At 41.6% G+C, this 13,376-nt stretch overlaps 2 protein-coding genes across 3 annotated transcripts in view; both read left to right on the top strand.

Annotated features, from left to right (window-relative positions):
- Positions 1–438: 438 nt before the first annotated feature.
- Positions 439–8,152, top strand: chrne (cholinergic receptor, nicotinic, epsilon). Its single transcript, XM_058383071.1, has 12 exons — positions 439–596; positions 1,368–1,501; positions 3,628–3,672; positions 3,844–3,953; positions 4,047–4,202; positions 4,334–4,437; positions 4,577–4,777; positions 4,885–4,999; positions 5,136–5,250; positions 5,346–5,553; positions 6,915–7,048; positions 7,176–8,152. The coding sequence occupies exons 1-12, from the start codon at positions 533–535 to the stop codon at positions 7,341–7,343; spliced, it is 1,554 nt and encodes a 517-aa protein (XP_058239054.1). The 5' UTR covers positions 439–532; the 3' UTR covers positions 7,344–8,152.
- A 248-nt stretch (positions 8,153–8,400) lies between these two features.
- Positions 8,401–13,376, top strand: part of pld2 (phospholipase D2) — a 34,845-nt gene continuing 29,869 nt past the window's right edge. The window contains exon 1 of one of the 2 annotated variants that reach the window (XM_058383026.1): positions 8,401–8,558. The gene's annotated coding sequence lies outside the window, so the exon portion shown is untranslated. The remainder of the gene's footprint in view (positions 8,559–13,376) is intronic. The other variant, XM_058383025.1, reaches the window with a different exon arrangement.

Here is a 13,376-nt window from a genome sequence, read left to right as displayed (position 1 = left end):
GGCAGTCAAAGTGCTGGTTATTTATATCGTACTGGGTAAAATGGACAAGAGCCTTGCAGCCTGCTCTCCACTCCATCAGGTAACTTTGCTCTGATTCTTTATGAAAGATCGCACACTAACAGGACCTTTTGGATTCGCTGTCATGCTTTAACACTGCGGTAAATGTGGCAATATTATTTAAATGTAAATAATGTATAATGTCAATATTCTTCTGTCCTAAATATATTATTAGTAGTAGTAAAGCATATGACAACGTTTTTCCATTATCAGCACTATGACGTCTAGGTATCAAGCTGAAAGCGGGAAATAACGATCCAAGGTTTCATCTAATGATGGCCCCGATGATGAGGGGCCAAACCGAGGGTTGACTTTAAGAGCTGTGCCAAGTGTGGGAGTGTAACCCGAGCCGAGCTCAACAACAGCTGAAGCTCAGGAAGGGCAAGGAGCCACTCAGACAGAAGTGCTCTTGGTGTTCCTTTCTTACAAACTCTCACTCGGGTGTGCCGAAGGTGGCGATCAACAAAGTGTGGCGATGGCGGCCCGGTCTGTTTGGGCATGTTTGGTTGTGACTGTGCTTGTCTATACAGTATCGCAAGGTAGGTGTGGATTTTTTGAATGCAGAGCCTATCTGTAATGTCCTGTCTTCCTTTCTCTCTAGTCTACCTTGCTACTACTTTCTCTTCTGTCTCTCTTGCCTCTGGTCCAAACTTTTCAACAGCTAAATCACATGCTGAACAGTTGTTACTGTTGCTTGCAGGTATTGTAAAACTCTGATGTGTTGGAGAGAGTCCTAGAATGGGATCTCTATTTTAGATCATCTCTATTTTAGACCATTTTGCCTCTCCAGCTGTCAGAATAGTATATCCTTCGCTAGTGGTTTAGTTTTTTTGATGTTCGCTATGTAAGGAATAAGTCTCTTGGTGCTCTAGGGAAGTAATCTAGTCTCTAGTCTCCAGGAAAGTAATAAACAATGAGGTTAAAGTGAATGTCATCTTTTACCTTTTACATTTTACTGGATATTTTATCTTAGCAGCATATTTTATTCCATATTAGGAATATTATATCTATATTTGGCTTACATAACAGGAGCACACGTTTTACAGTAAATCCCACAAAGTCACAAAGCACTGACACTCACAAAAACTTCCATTCAGTGTTCTCCATACAAATCCCCGTGCAAGTGGTTACTATAGAAACAATAATGTATTAGCATGAGCATGTTAATACAAACCTGTGATTTGCAGCTGCACTATGAATCGAGATCTTAATCAGAACCCAGAATTCAACAGAGCTGTGGTTTAGTAAACAGGAGAAACTCTCTCTCTCTCTCTCTCTCTCTCTCTCTCTCACTTGCTCTCTCTCTCCAGTCAGTGCCAATGAAGAGTCTAAGCTCATAGCAGATATTTTTAAGAATTACAGTAAGAACATCCGGCCAGCGAAGCACCCAGATGACAAGGTGGATGTTCAGGTCAAACTCACCCTCACCAACCTGATCTCCTTGGTAACAACCTATTCTTGATATTAAATACCAAAGTCGTAAATGTAAACGTTGTTTTATACATGAACAAGATGGCAAGATCAATAAACCGGATACTTTGCAGTAAAGGTATAGTCAGTGGTTTTAGTCAGCATTGGTTCAAATTTTGGGCAGCAGGGTGGCTAAGTGGTTAGCACTGTTGCCTCACTGCAAGAAGGTCCTGGGTTTGAATCCTGGGTTTGAACAGGCAGGGGCCTTTCTGTGTGGAGTTTGCATGTTCTCCCTGTGGGTTTACTCTGGGTACTCTGGTTTCCTCTCACAGCCTGAAAACATGTACATTAGGTTGATTGGTAATTCCAAATTGCCTGTGTGTGGTTGTCTGATTATATATATATATATATATATATATATACACTATATTGCCAAAAGTATTCGCTCACCTGCCTTGACTCGCATATGAACTTAAGTAACATCCCATTCCTAATCCATAGGGTTCAATATGACGCCGGTCCACCCTTTGCAGCTATAACAGCTTCAACTCTTCTGGGAAGGCTGTCCACAAGGTTTAGGAGTGTGTTTATGGGAATTTTTGACCATACTTCCAGAAGTGCATTTGTGAGGTCACACACTGATGTTGGACGAGAAGGCCTGGCTCTCAGTCTCCGCTCTAATTCATCCCAAAGGTGTTCTATCGGGTTGAGGTCAGGACTCTGTGCAGGCCAGTCAAGTTCCTCCACACCAGACTCTGTCATCCATGTCTTTATGGACCTTGCTTTTGTCACTGGTGCACAGTCATGTTGGAAGAGGAAGGGGTCAGCTCCAAACTGTTCCCACAAAGTTGGGAGCATGGAATTGTCCAAAATGTCTTGGTATGCTGAAGCATTCAGAGTTCCTTTCACTGGAACTAAGGGGCCAAGCCCAGCTCCTGAAAAACAACCCCACACCATAATCCCCCCTCCACCAAACCTTACACTTGGCACAATGCAGTCAGACAAGTACCGTTCTCCTGGCAACCGCCAAACCCAGACTCGTCCATCAGATTGCCAGATGGAGAAGCGCGATTCGTCACTCCAGAGAACGCGTCTCCACTGCTCTAGAGTCCAGTGGCGGCGTGCTTTACACCACTGCATCCGACGCTTTGCATTGCACTTGGTGATGTATGGCTTGGATGCAGCTGCTCGGCCATGGAAACCCATTCCATGAAGCTCTCTGCGCACTGTTCTTGAGCTAATCTGAAGGCCACATGAAGTTTGGAGGTCTGTAGCGATTGACTCTGCAGAAACTTGGCGACCTCTTCGCACTATGCGCCTCAGCATCCGCTGACCCCGCTCCGTCAGTTTACGTGGCCTACCACTTCGTGGCTGAGTTGCTGTCGTTCCCAAACACTTCCACGTTCTTATAATACAGCTGACAGTTGACTGTGGAATATTTAGGAGCGAGGAAATTTCACGACTGGATTTGTTGCACAGGTGGCATCCTATCCTAGTTCCACGCTGGAATTCATTGAGCTCCTGAGAGCGACCCATTCTTTCACAAATGTTTGTAAAAACAGTCTGCATGCCTAGGTGCTTGATTTTATACACCTGTGGCCATGGAAGTGATTGGAACACCTGATTCTGATTATTTGGATGGGTGAGCGAATACTTTTGGCAATATAGTGTATATATATATATATGTGGCCCTGTAAGGGACTGGTGACCTGTCCAGGGTGTACCCCTGCCTTTTGTCCAATGTGCACTGGAATAGGCTCCAGCAGATCCCTGTAACCCTAATTAGGAATAAAGCGGGTATAGAAAATGGATGGATGGTTCAAATTCTTTCCATCAGTGCAAATACTGCTTTCAATTTAAGAACACATGCCCGAACAATGCTAGTGACAAAGGAAAGCTTTCTAAAAATATTTGCACAATTAATTGACAGGCAGTATTGGTCCTGATTGGTTAGAAATTGAGGCACATCCTTTGCTTTTATTGGCAGCTTCTATAATATGATGAAAACGTCTACATAAATCTCAACACTTTTTTATACAGGACTGCTGACTCCACCTTTACGCTGCAAACAAATCAGGCTGCTGTACATATTGTTGGTTTTGATTTCATTTTTTGAGTCATTCACACTGGTTATGATACAAATATCTGGATTTTTGACAGAACGAGAAAGAGGAGACGCTAACCACCAGTGTATGGCTCGAGATCGTGAGTAATGAGTCTCTGAGCATGTCTTAAATTGATTATGTCAATATGATTTGAATTAAACAATCAGGATACGTAGCCTCTAACGTGCATAGTTAAGGTACACATCTAGCCTTTTTCCAAAATCTTTCCATTGTATGCTTTCGCATTATTTTCATACTCTCCCGGCTTCAGCAATGGAATGACTATCGTCTAACATGGAACACCTCAGAGTACTACGGCATCGATATTATCCGTGTACCCTGCACCACTGTGTGGCGGCCGGATATAGTGCTGGAGAATAAGTGAGCCTGTCGTCTAATTCTTCCCATTTTTATTTAGCAAAGTGAAAACTGGACATCCCAATCTTTTTGTCCTCTCTTGCCTTTTCTTTGTAGCATCGATGGGAATTTTGATGTCGCGTACTATGCTAACGTGCTAATCTCCAGTGATGGCTCCGTGTACTGGTTACCCCCAGCCATCTACCGCAGCACCTGCGCTATAGAGATTACCTACTTCCCATTCGACTGGCAAAACTGTACGCTGATCTTCAGGTAGGTACAATGAAGCAACATTCTACCATTCCAGCCCTATACAGATGAATAAGTTTGAAAATTCCAAACATCTGTCAAATTAGCAATCAACAGAATGATAAACGTATTGATGTCTCGGCTGTATTTGATAGGTCTCAGACATACAGCGCTAACGAGATCAACATAATCTTGGCTATTGATGGCGACACCAACATGCCCATTGAGTGGGTGGAAATCGACCCCGAGGCCTTCACTGGTAACATGAACATACCCACTGATCATTTTAGCTACTGGCATTTTACATGTCCTGGACCTAGATATGAAACTGTTCTAGATATTTATCCAGTCACACGTTAACACCAGCTCACCCTCAAGCTAATCATGTGTCTGTGCAGAAAACGGTGAGTGGGCTATCAAGCATCGGCCGGCACGCAAACTTACCAACCCACGCTATTCCCCGGATGACCTGGAGTACCAGGAGGTCTACTTCAACCTCATTATCCAGAGAAAACCCCTCTTCTACATCATCAACATCATTCTGCCCTGTTCACTCATCTCCTCACTCGTCGTACTGGCCTACTTCATGCCTGCTAAGGGTGAGAAAGGGGGGGGTATGGGGGGCTTAAATAGTTATTTCTGGTCCTTTCTTTTTTCTTCTTGCTTCATATTTCTTTTCTATTCCTTTCTCTGACTCCCTTTCCAGCGGGAGGACAGAAGATAACCGTGTCCATCTCCGTCCTCCTGGCTCAGACTGTCTTCCTCTTTCTGATCGCTCAGAAGGTTCCAGAAACATCTCTCTCTGTACCTCTTATCGGAAAGTGAGTCTCTCTGTGTGAATATCGGGTTTGTTTTAGCCCTTTTGTTCAACATGGGGCATCTGTATGGAAAAAGAACTTTTCCAAAAACATTTATTGACTGGGTATTCATTTCTGTGCTTTGGAATCTTCCTCTCAGGTACCTGATCTTCGTCATGTCTGTCACTACGCTCATCGTCACAAACTGCATCATCGTTCTGAACTACTCCTGCCGGACCCCGAGCACACACTCCATGTCTCGCAGACTCAAACATGTATGTCTTCACTATCTGTCTTATTTGGTACATCTGTATGATACAGTATGTTGCTGTTCTGTTTTTAAAGTAACTTTTTTTGTCATTTGTGTTAGATTTTCCTGGAGGTGATCCCTCGGTTCCTGGGTATGACCCCGCTGGTGGACGAGGGAGAAGAAGCTGCAGGGATGGATGGAGTAAGGGAAAGGAGACGCAGCTCATTTGGCCTGATGCAGCGGGCGGAGGAGTACGTGTTGAAGCAGCCACGGAGCGAGATGATGTTTGATAAGCAGAGAGAGAGACATGGGCTCACACGATCGTTCGGTACACACTTCTATTCAGATCACCACTTAGTATTAGACAGACAGACTGACTGAGTGACTTACTGACAGACAGACAAAAGGATGATAGCAAGAAATAATACATGGTGGGAAAGATGACTCATGGACAGACAGACAGACAGACAGACAAATGGATGATAAAGATGATCATAAATATGAATGATGGACAGATAGGAGGACACAGACACACATGAAAGATAAAAAGAAAGAAAGCCAGATCACAGACAGACAGACAGATGAATAGATGATAAGGTCATAAATATGAATATGTATAGACAGATCGGAGGACAAACACACACTTGAAAGATAGAAAAAGAATCAGATCACAGACTGACAGATAGATGAATGGATGATAAAGACAGTCATAAATATGAATACTGGACAGATAGAAGGACACAGACACACAGGAAAGATGGAAAGAAAAACAGATCACAGACAGACAGACATATAGAAGGAGAAAGCAGTCACACATGAGAAAGAAAGAAAGAAAGAAAGAAAGAAAGAAAGAAAGAAAGAAAGAAAGAAAGAAAGAAAGAAAGAAAGAAAGGAAGGAAGAAAGAAAGAAAGATAGATAGATAGATAGATAGATAGATAGATAGATAGATAGATAGATAGATAGATAGATAGATAGATAGATAGATAGATAGATAGATAGATAGATAGATAGATCACAGACAGAAAAACAGACAGATGAATGGATGCTAAAGACAGCCATAAATATGACTGATAGACAGACAGATAGGAGGACACAGTCACACAGGAAAGATAGAAGATAAGACAGATCACATACAGACAGACAGATGAATGGATGATAAAGACAGTCATAAATATGAATGATAGACAGACAGACCTATAGACAGATAGGAGGAAGCAGTCACACATGAATGATAGATAGAAAGAAAGACAGATCTCAGACATAAAAACAGACAGATAGGAGGACACAGTCACAAATGAAAGATAGAAAGAGAGACAGATCACTGAGAGACAGACAGGTGATATAAAGAGAGGCAGATGAATGATAGACAGAAAAATGGATGAAAGGCTGACAGGTGGATGATTAACAGACAGACAGGCGACAGGTAGAAAGTCAGACAGGATAATGGATGGCAGACAGACAGACTGAGGGAAAGACAGATAGATATACAGACAAACACAGAACAGAAACACAGTCAGATAGATGGACTGTCTATTAACAGTCAGCTAATTTTGGCAAATAAAGTAAAGCTATGCAACTATGCAAAAGGGAACAAAATAACAACATTTACCTCAGATGTGTTTGTAAATTACTAAAAAAGAGGCAGTATATAGCTAAACTGCTGGGTGTGTGTGCTTGTCTCCCTCTAGTGGACGCTATCGATGTGAGCACCACGGCCAGACTGTACAAAAGTTTGGCGCAAGCAGCACCAGAGATTAAAGAGTGTGTGGACGCCTGCAACTTTATAGCAGAGAGCACAAGGGAACAGAATGACATTGGCTCTGTAAGTGTGTGTGTGTTGGGGGGGGGGTAGTGTGTGTGTGCGTGTGAGGTACTATGGACCATTTTGTTATATTCATGATATTATATTTTGTGCTTCTATGATCTTTCTTCTTTGTTCTCGTCCTCAGGAGATGGAGAGCTGGGTGCTGATCGGCAAGATGATCGATAAAGTCTGCTTCTGGGCGGCCATCTTGCTCTTCTCCATCGGAACGGTGGCCATCTTCCTCATGGGTCATTTCAACCAGGTGCCCGAGTACCCTTTCTCCTGGGAGAATAAAAAATACATTCGTGAGTAAAGGGCGAGCTGTTCCTGTCTGCTGATGGTCTCACAGAAAAAGAGAGGTCGAGAGAGAGAGACCGAGACAAGGAGGAAGCACAAGCATTCTGTCCATCATATTAGCATTTAATCATGCTAATACTAGAGGTTTTTGGCATGAGGCCACCTCAGAAACGCATACTAACCACCTTACACTGCAAGACCCATGCAGAAACAGAAGGTTATGCCTCAAAGCACATTTTACTCATTCTTCTGTGCCAACACATATACTCCACCTAGCAAAACAATGGTATCATTTTTTTTTTTATCACACAGCATTTCAAGGTGCAGTTCAAAAGTGTTTATACAGCTGAAATAGTCACATCGTTTCACGGAGAAAAGTCTGAGCTAAAGTGTTGCCTTGCAATGAAGTTTGTTAGTTATTTTGTTAATATATAGATAAAGCATTTGTTTACATTTTTCTGGCCCTGAAACGAGCTCTTCCACCTCATCACTTCACCGCATCGTTTTTTCAGCTCACGAGCAAGACGTAATTTGAATAGAGAAGACAGGCTTATGGTTGAGGTTCGAGAAGGGTTTAGAAAAAAAAAAAAAAAAAAGGGCGCTTAAAATGACAGACCGCTTCTTTAAAGTGTGATGATGTGCCCTGGTCATCTTTGTTGAACTGATGGATGAAGTGTGGCTCATTTGTTGTTGTTGTTGTTGTTTTTTTGTGATGTATTCCATAAAGCTTAAGGTGTTTTTGAAATCCTGTCATTTTGCTTTTACAGTGCTTCTCCACGTGTTTACTGTATTTATCTTACTATTCTGTAGTAGCAGTGATTAAATTGTTTAAGTAATTTAAACAGATTTATTTTTTAATATGAGTGTGGGAGAGTTTTATTATTCCTGGCATACCGTAATATTTGACTTTTAGTGCCATATGATCTTAAATTTGGTGAAATGCGTATCAATTTTGACTCATTTGGAGTATGACCAGCTTGTGAAGTTTATATAAAAATGTAAAATCGCGCATGCGCGAAATTGCGACATCTGAACATGGGGCGCCGCTGTTCCGGTATTTACGGTAAACCTTTCTTCAAGTTCGCCTACGTCGAGGGTGAGAGCAGCCTGTCTCCTGCCTGGGTGTAGCGATGGAAGTCGGAAAGTTTGAAGACTCCGGGAATGACCATGGAGCCTGCTAATGGTTGACGGATAGAACTGCTCTCTAATCTCGGCTCGTACATTGCTGGAGGTGAGTAAAAACGGAAGGAAAAGTTCCTCCCGGCGCGTGCGACAGATGAAAGAAAGCGAACACGCGATCCCTTTCTCCGAAATTTTTTACCGTACCTGCTGGTGCTTCTAGGAAACAGTCCAACAGGCTGTGTTTCTGTGGATTTAAGCGCCATGAGCTAGGTCTTCATTCCTTTAGGCGTGAAGGTGCGGTGAGGTCCATGGTGGGAGAGGAGGAGAATGGGCGGAGGAAATGAATGAGGGGTTTCGGTATCCGTGGAAGAAACTTGAGAAGAATGTTCAGCGCCCTCAATCCAGCGGAGTGATGCAGTTCTCAGAATATAAATAAATAAATATGTAAACAAAAGCAACAAGCGATCAGAAGGATTGCAGGGCATTCTGGATGCCTGGTTTAGGGGGGGGGGGGGTGATTAATAGCTGGACAGCACTCAGGTTCGAGATTCCGAAGTGACGTCAGAGGCGCTGCCTAGGAAGCATGCATTCAAAACAGGTCCAAAACATCAGGAGGGTACTTTAGTCTTGGGGGGGGGGCAAAAATATTAATCACAAGGAGTTTCTTGTTCAAGCCTGAACAAGAAATCACGTGGATTAGGCTTCAGTGAAGTTGAATGAATGAATAAATGAATGATCACAATACATGAAGATACAATCCCAATGGGAAAAGGGCGGAAGAGCACTCTGAATAGTTACCCATCCTTATTATGTAGGTTTGATCCTGTGAACCGACCGATGATCTAATTAAACTTCAGCCAGATTTCAACATTACGCCTCTGCTGTGCATTCTTGTTAACGTGATGCCTCAAGAACCAGTTGTGAAGATGTATGTGGAATCTTAATTGCAACCAGGAAATGATTTCATTTTTGGAATCGATCCAAGCGGGGTCAAGGGCACAGCAAGGTCGAGTGTGAGAGACTTGTTGCTGGTCGAGTGCGTGCACGAGTATTACCTGTTATTACACAGGAGCAGCAGGCTTATAAGGCATCCATGTCCGTAATAAGATCCTTCAGTGTATTTACTTTTCTGGTAACGTGCAAAAGTGATACAAGATGATAAGTTATATTTACTTTCATTTTAATGTCATGTATGATATATGATTCTTGAAATATATTTATATGATATGTTTCATCAGTTTTTCCAGAAACAAAAAATATTGTAGAATTATTTTACCAGTGTGAATTTCTTTTCAAACACTATATTATGTGTAAATTATATATGCTGCATACATCAAAATACATTTCTTTGAGTCTATGCTTTCCTTTCTAAAAAAATAAAAAAAATTGGTGAGCAAAAAGTCATGTAAAAGTGCAAAAAAATTTGTTTTAAAGTCTGCTTCCTTTGAGCTAAAAAAAAAATAAAAAAAATTGAAAAACACAAAAAAAAAAAAATCCATAATGATCCCGACAAACCACGCATTCGAGGTTCATACCGTTTAAAGCTCTGATATCCATATAGGAAAAAGCGTTGCCATAGCGATTGCATTCGGGGAGGCCACCCACATGCGAAGTGTGTTTAACACACACACACACACGCACACACACACACAGTAATGTGCACTTCTCTTTTCAGTTCCTTTCCTCTTTCTGGCTTTGTTCTTTTTTGCTGATTTACTTCTTTCCTGTCTTTATCCCTCCCTCCCTCCCTCTCTCTCTCTCTCTCTCTCTCCCAGTTCAATTTGCCTAAGATTTTGACTGCAGACTTAAAGATTGCAAATGTTTGCACACGTGACAAAGACGTATCGAAGAGTGAGCCGGCTTTGTGGTTTTGTTGCCGGCGGTTATAGGAAAATAATCACTGAACTTCATTTTAAGTCCATTGTTTCCATAACAGTATGCCCTGGAGAGTTTTTCTTTTTTTATTCAATCTGTTTATAGTCACACGTTATGTTGTGGAACGTCTGCGTCAGAGCAGCTGTAAACAATTCTTCTTTCACAAAGTTCTCTCCAACTCGGCACGACGCCGGAAACTCTTCTCCGAAACGTCTTCTTACGGCTAAATTAACATATATCTTTGTTCATTGAAATAAATAAATAAAGAAATAAATGTTTTAGATCCTGTGTGTATCCCTTGTGTAAGCTGTTACTATAGAAACGACCGAGGCGATGTGTTTTGTCTTGGAACTATAATGTTAGAGTTAAAAAAAGCAACACCTTCTGTCTAATCAGAGGGGTGGCGTAATAATCAGAAATGAACCAGAGAAAGGGAATTCCTTGTTACTTGTGAGCCGTGACGGAAATGACAAACCTCACGTCTCTTGACTAATCCAAAGCACTCTGTGATTTTTTTAGCCTTCATCACTTCCTCTCGACTGGAATAAATTATTTAATTGTGCGAAAAGTTTAGGTCTCCGGCTTCTCGCTAGCTGTATCTCAGTCAGATTGTATTATGGGAAGTTAGCACGGGATTCCTCCCGAGAGCGTTCCAGTGATGGACTGTTTGTGCTCTGTGTGTTGTGGTCTCCGGAAGACACTGTATGCGGACGTTGAACGCGTATTGACTTGCAAAGTGGATCTTTGCCTGTACATAAACAGCATCAGTGAGGCAGCGGGTGGATCTGGTCATGTGACCTTTTGGGGCAAACACTGACCAGTTTTTTTTTTTTTTTGCATGCAATACAATAAATAGCACAATTATATACATCTCTCTCTCTCTCTCTCTCTCTCACTACACAGATTCACAAAGGAGATGTTTTATCTTTGACCCATCTACGGTCATGGGCAAAGGTTTACCTAGCCTGTTAGGATTCACAGAGGATGAAGCCTTCTATTGCTTTGACACAAGCAACTTAAGCTTATTAACGTTAAAAGACAAACTTTAATGTATCCTTCTTCAAATCAGGTTTAGACGAGTTAATACCTCCAGGATTTGTGATTTTACGACCATAGAAATAACCCAAAATCTAGCAAACTCCGTGATATTCAGAGGAGTATCAGAAATTTGTCTGCAAATTCAGGCCGTGTCACGTGATGGAATTGCATGTGTGCCTTCAGTGTTCGGAGTTCTTGAATCCTGTGCTTGCAGTTTCACTCATTCAAATAGCTGAATTGTAAAAAAAAATAATAAAACAAAAAAATACTCAAAACGTTGCACGTTTTGAAAAGCTACGGCAAGATGAAGATTTTTATTTATTTTTTTTAGCCAAAACAACTCCAAAATCCTGGATTCCTGGAAGACTAGCGGGATCATGGCATATAATCTCTTTAAATTTGCAGGACAAAGACTTTTATCCTTTTTTTGTGGTTGAATTTGGTCTAGGAATCGTAAGACACATTTATTCGGTTTTATCAGCAACGGCAACAAACCATTATAGACGTCTATAATGCCGTAGACGTCCCAAATCTGGATCTTCAGAGAGCACATGATTGTGTAAAACTCCGTTCCATGATTCTTTCTGACATTCATGTGATTTTTCTTTCTCTGTTAAAGCATGCAGATCGATTTGACGACTAAATTATACCGTTTCCTGTCACTCCGAACAGGTTTATATTTAGACCACAGCAAGCAATTTCAGTGTAATTACCTTCAATCCCTGCTTTTTTCTTTCTCTTCCCCCACATGATTTCGCTTTTTATGTATTCGAGAGTGTGGACTGTAAACCACAGAACCCACATGACCTTCCTGATGAGCCGTTTGTGAAATATGAGACGCGACAGCGCGTTCATGTCGTCTGTGGCACCGTGGTCAGAGGACAAATTCCTTTTTTCCAGTTCCTTAGAAATAGGGGAAGTACATCCTTACCAGTACGACAAGCTCCACTTTACTTCATCACGAGAATTAAAAGCTTGCCAGGATTTTGTTCCCTGAACTAATTCAGTCCTGTTTCGTTCTTAATCGCTCTTGTTTTCTTTTTCTCTCCCCCAGAACTAGGTTGAACAGCATTATCAATGCCTGCCATCTCAGATAAGGAATTTATCTAGCTAAAATTTCACTGAAGAAAGTAGTGACAGCTAGCTGACTATGGGAAAAAAATTAAATCAATTAAACTTTAAAAAAAAAAAACTATGCTAGTTCAAGTTTAGAAATAAGGCTTTATTTTTATGTTGTCTTTCTGTGCGATTCCTTCCTCTTTCTTTATCTTAGATCAGACCGGACTCATCACGGTTGCAGGTTTTAATGCTAGTCATGAAGCTGTTGATTTTAGTGCTTGTGGTTTTTAGTTGCTATTCTAAGTAGGTCATCTGGTACCACCGCCAGTTTTAGTGTTTAACACGTTTACCTCGTAGCTTCGGGGTCAGGGGTTTGATTGCTTCCTCTACCCTGTGTGAATGGAGTTTGGGGATTTCCACATGGTATTTCCTTCTCTAATCTGATGATTAGCATCACTAAGTTGTTCATAGTGTTTGAATGGGCGTGTGAGCGTCCAGGCTATCCCTCACCTTGCGCCATGTGTCCCTGTGTAGGACGAATGGGTGGATGTGTACCGTTGGGTATCTTTTGATTTTCTCTGCCATATCAAACGCTGAGCTCCATGCAAACGTTCGCTTGTCCGTTCGTATTTTCCGATTCCGATGTGAAGGATTGTAATGTATGTATAAAGTGAAGGAAATGTCTGATGTGTTCTGGTGCAAGTATGACTTGACGCATTAGACGCATTGTTTTTTGTTGATTTTATAGTGCAATTAAAGGGCTAATTTGGGGGAACATTTAAGGAATGAATCATGCTGTTACAGGACATCAGCGGCAGGGTTTCCCGATGCTGCCTGATCTGAAACACTGTGGTTCCACTAACAGCACAGAATCTGCCATTTTTATTTCTTTATATTATTCTTCTAGTTCTTATACTACCTCTTTAATCCGGAAATCCCCATTTCAGGCAGGAAG

Source organism: Hemibagrus wyckioides, linkage group LG28 (genome assembly GCF_019097595.1).
Source record: "Hemibagrus wyckioides isolate EC202008001 linkage group LG28, SWU_Hwy_1.0, whole genome shotgun sequence".
NCBI lineage: Eukaryota > Metazoa > Chordata > Actinopteri > Siluriformes > Bagridae > Hemibagrus > Hemibagrus wyckioides.
The sequence above is the reverse complement of the archived record's forward strand: the minus strand, read 5'-3'. Positions and strand labels throughout refer to the sequence as shown.

Bases quoted from the DNA above. Each gene is read 5' to 3' on its own strand.
- chrne (XM_058383071.1), top strand. From the start codon at position 533: ATGGCGGCCCGGTCTGTTTGGGCATGTTTGGTTGTGACTGTGCTTGTC. The intron at 4,203-4,333 runs GTAGGTACAATG...TGTATTTGATAG, and splicing joins AACTGTACGCTGATCTTCAG to GTCTCAGACATACAGCGCTA. The intron at 4,778-4,884 runs GTGAGAAAGGGG...CTCCCTTTCCAG, and splicing joins CTACTTCATGCCTGCTAAGG to CGGGAGGACAGAAGATAACC.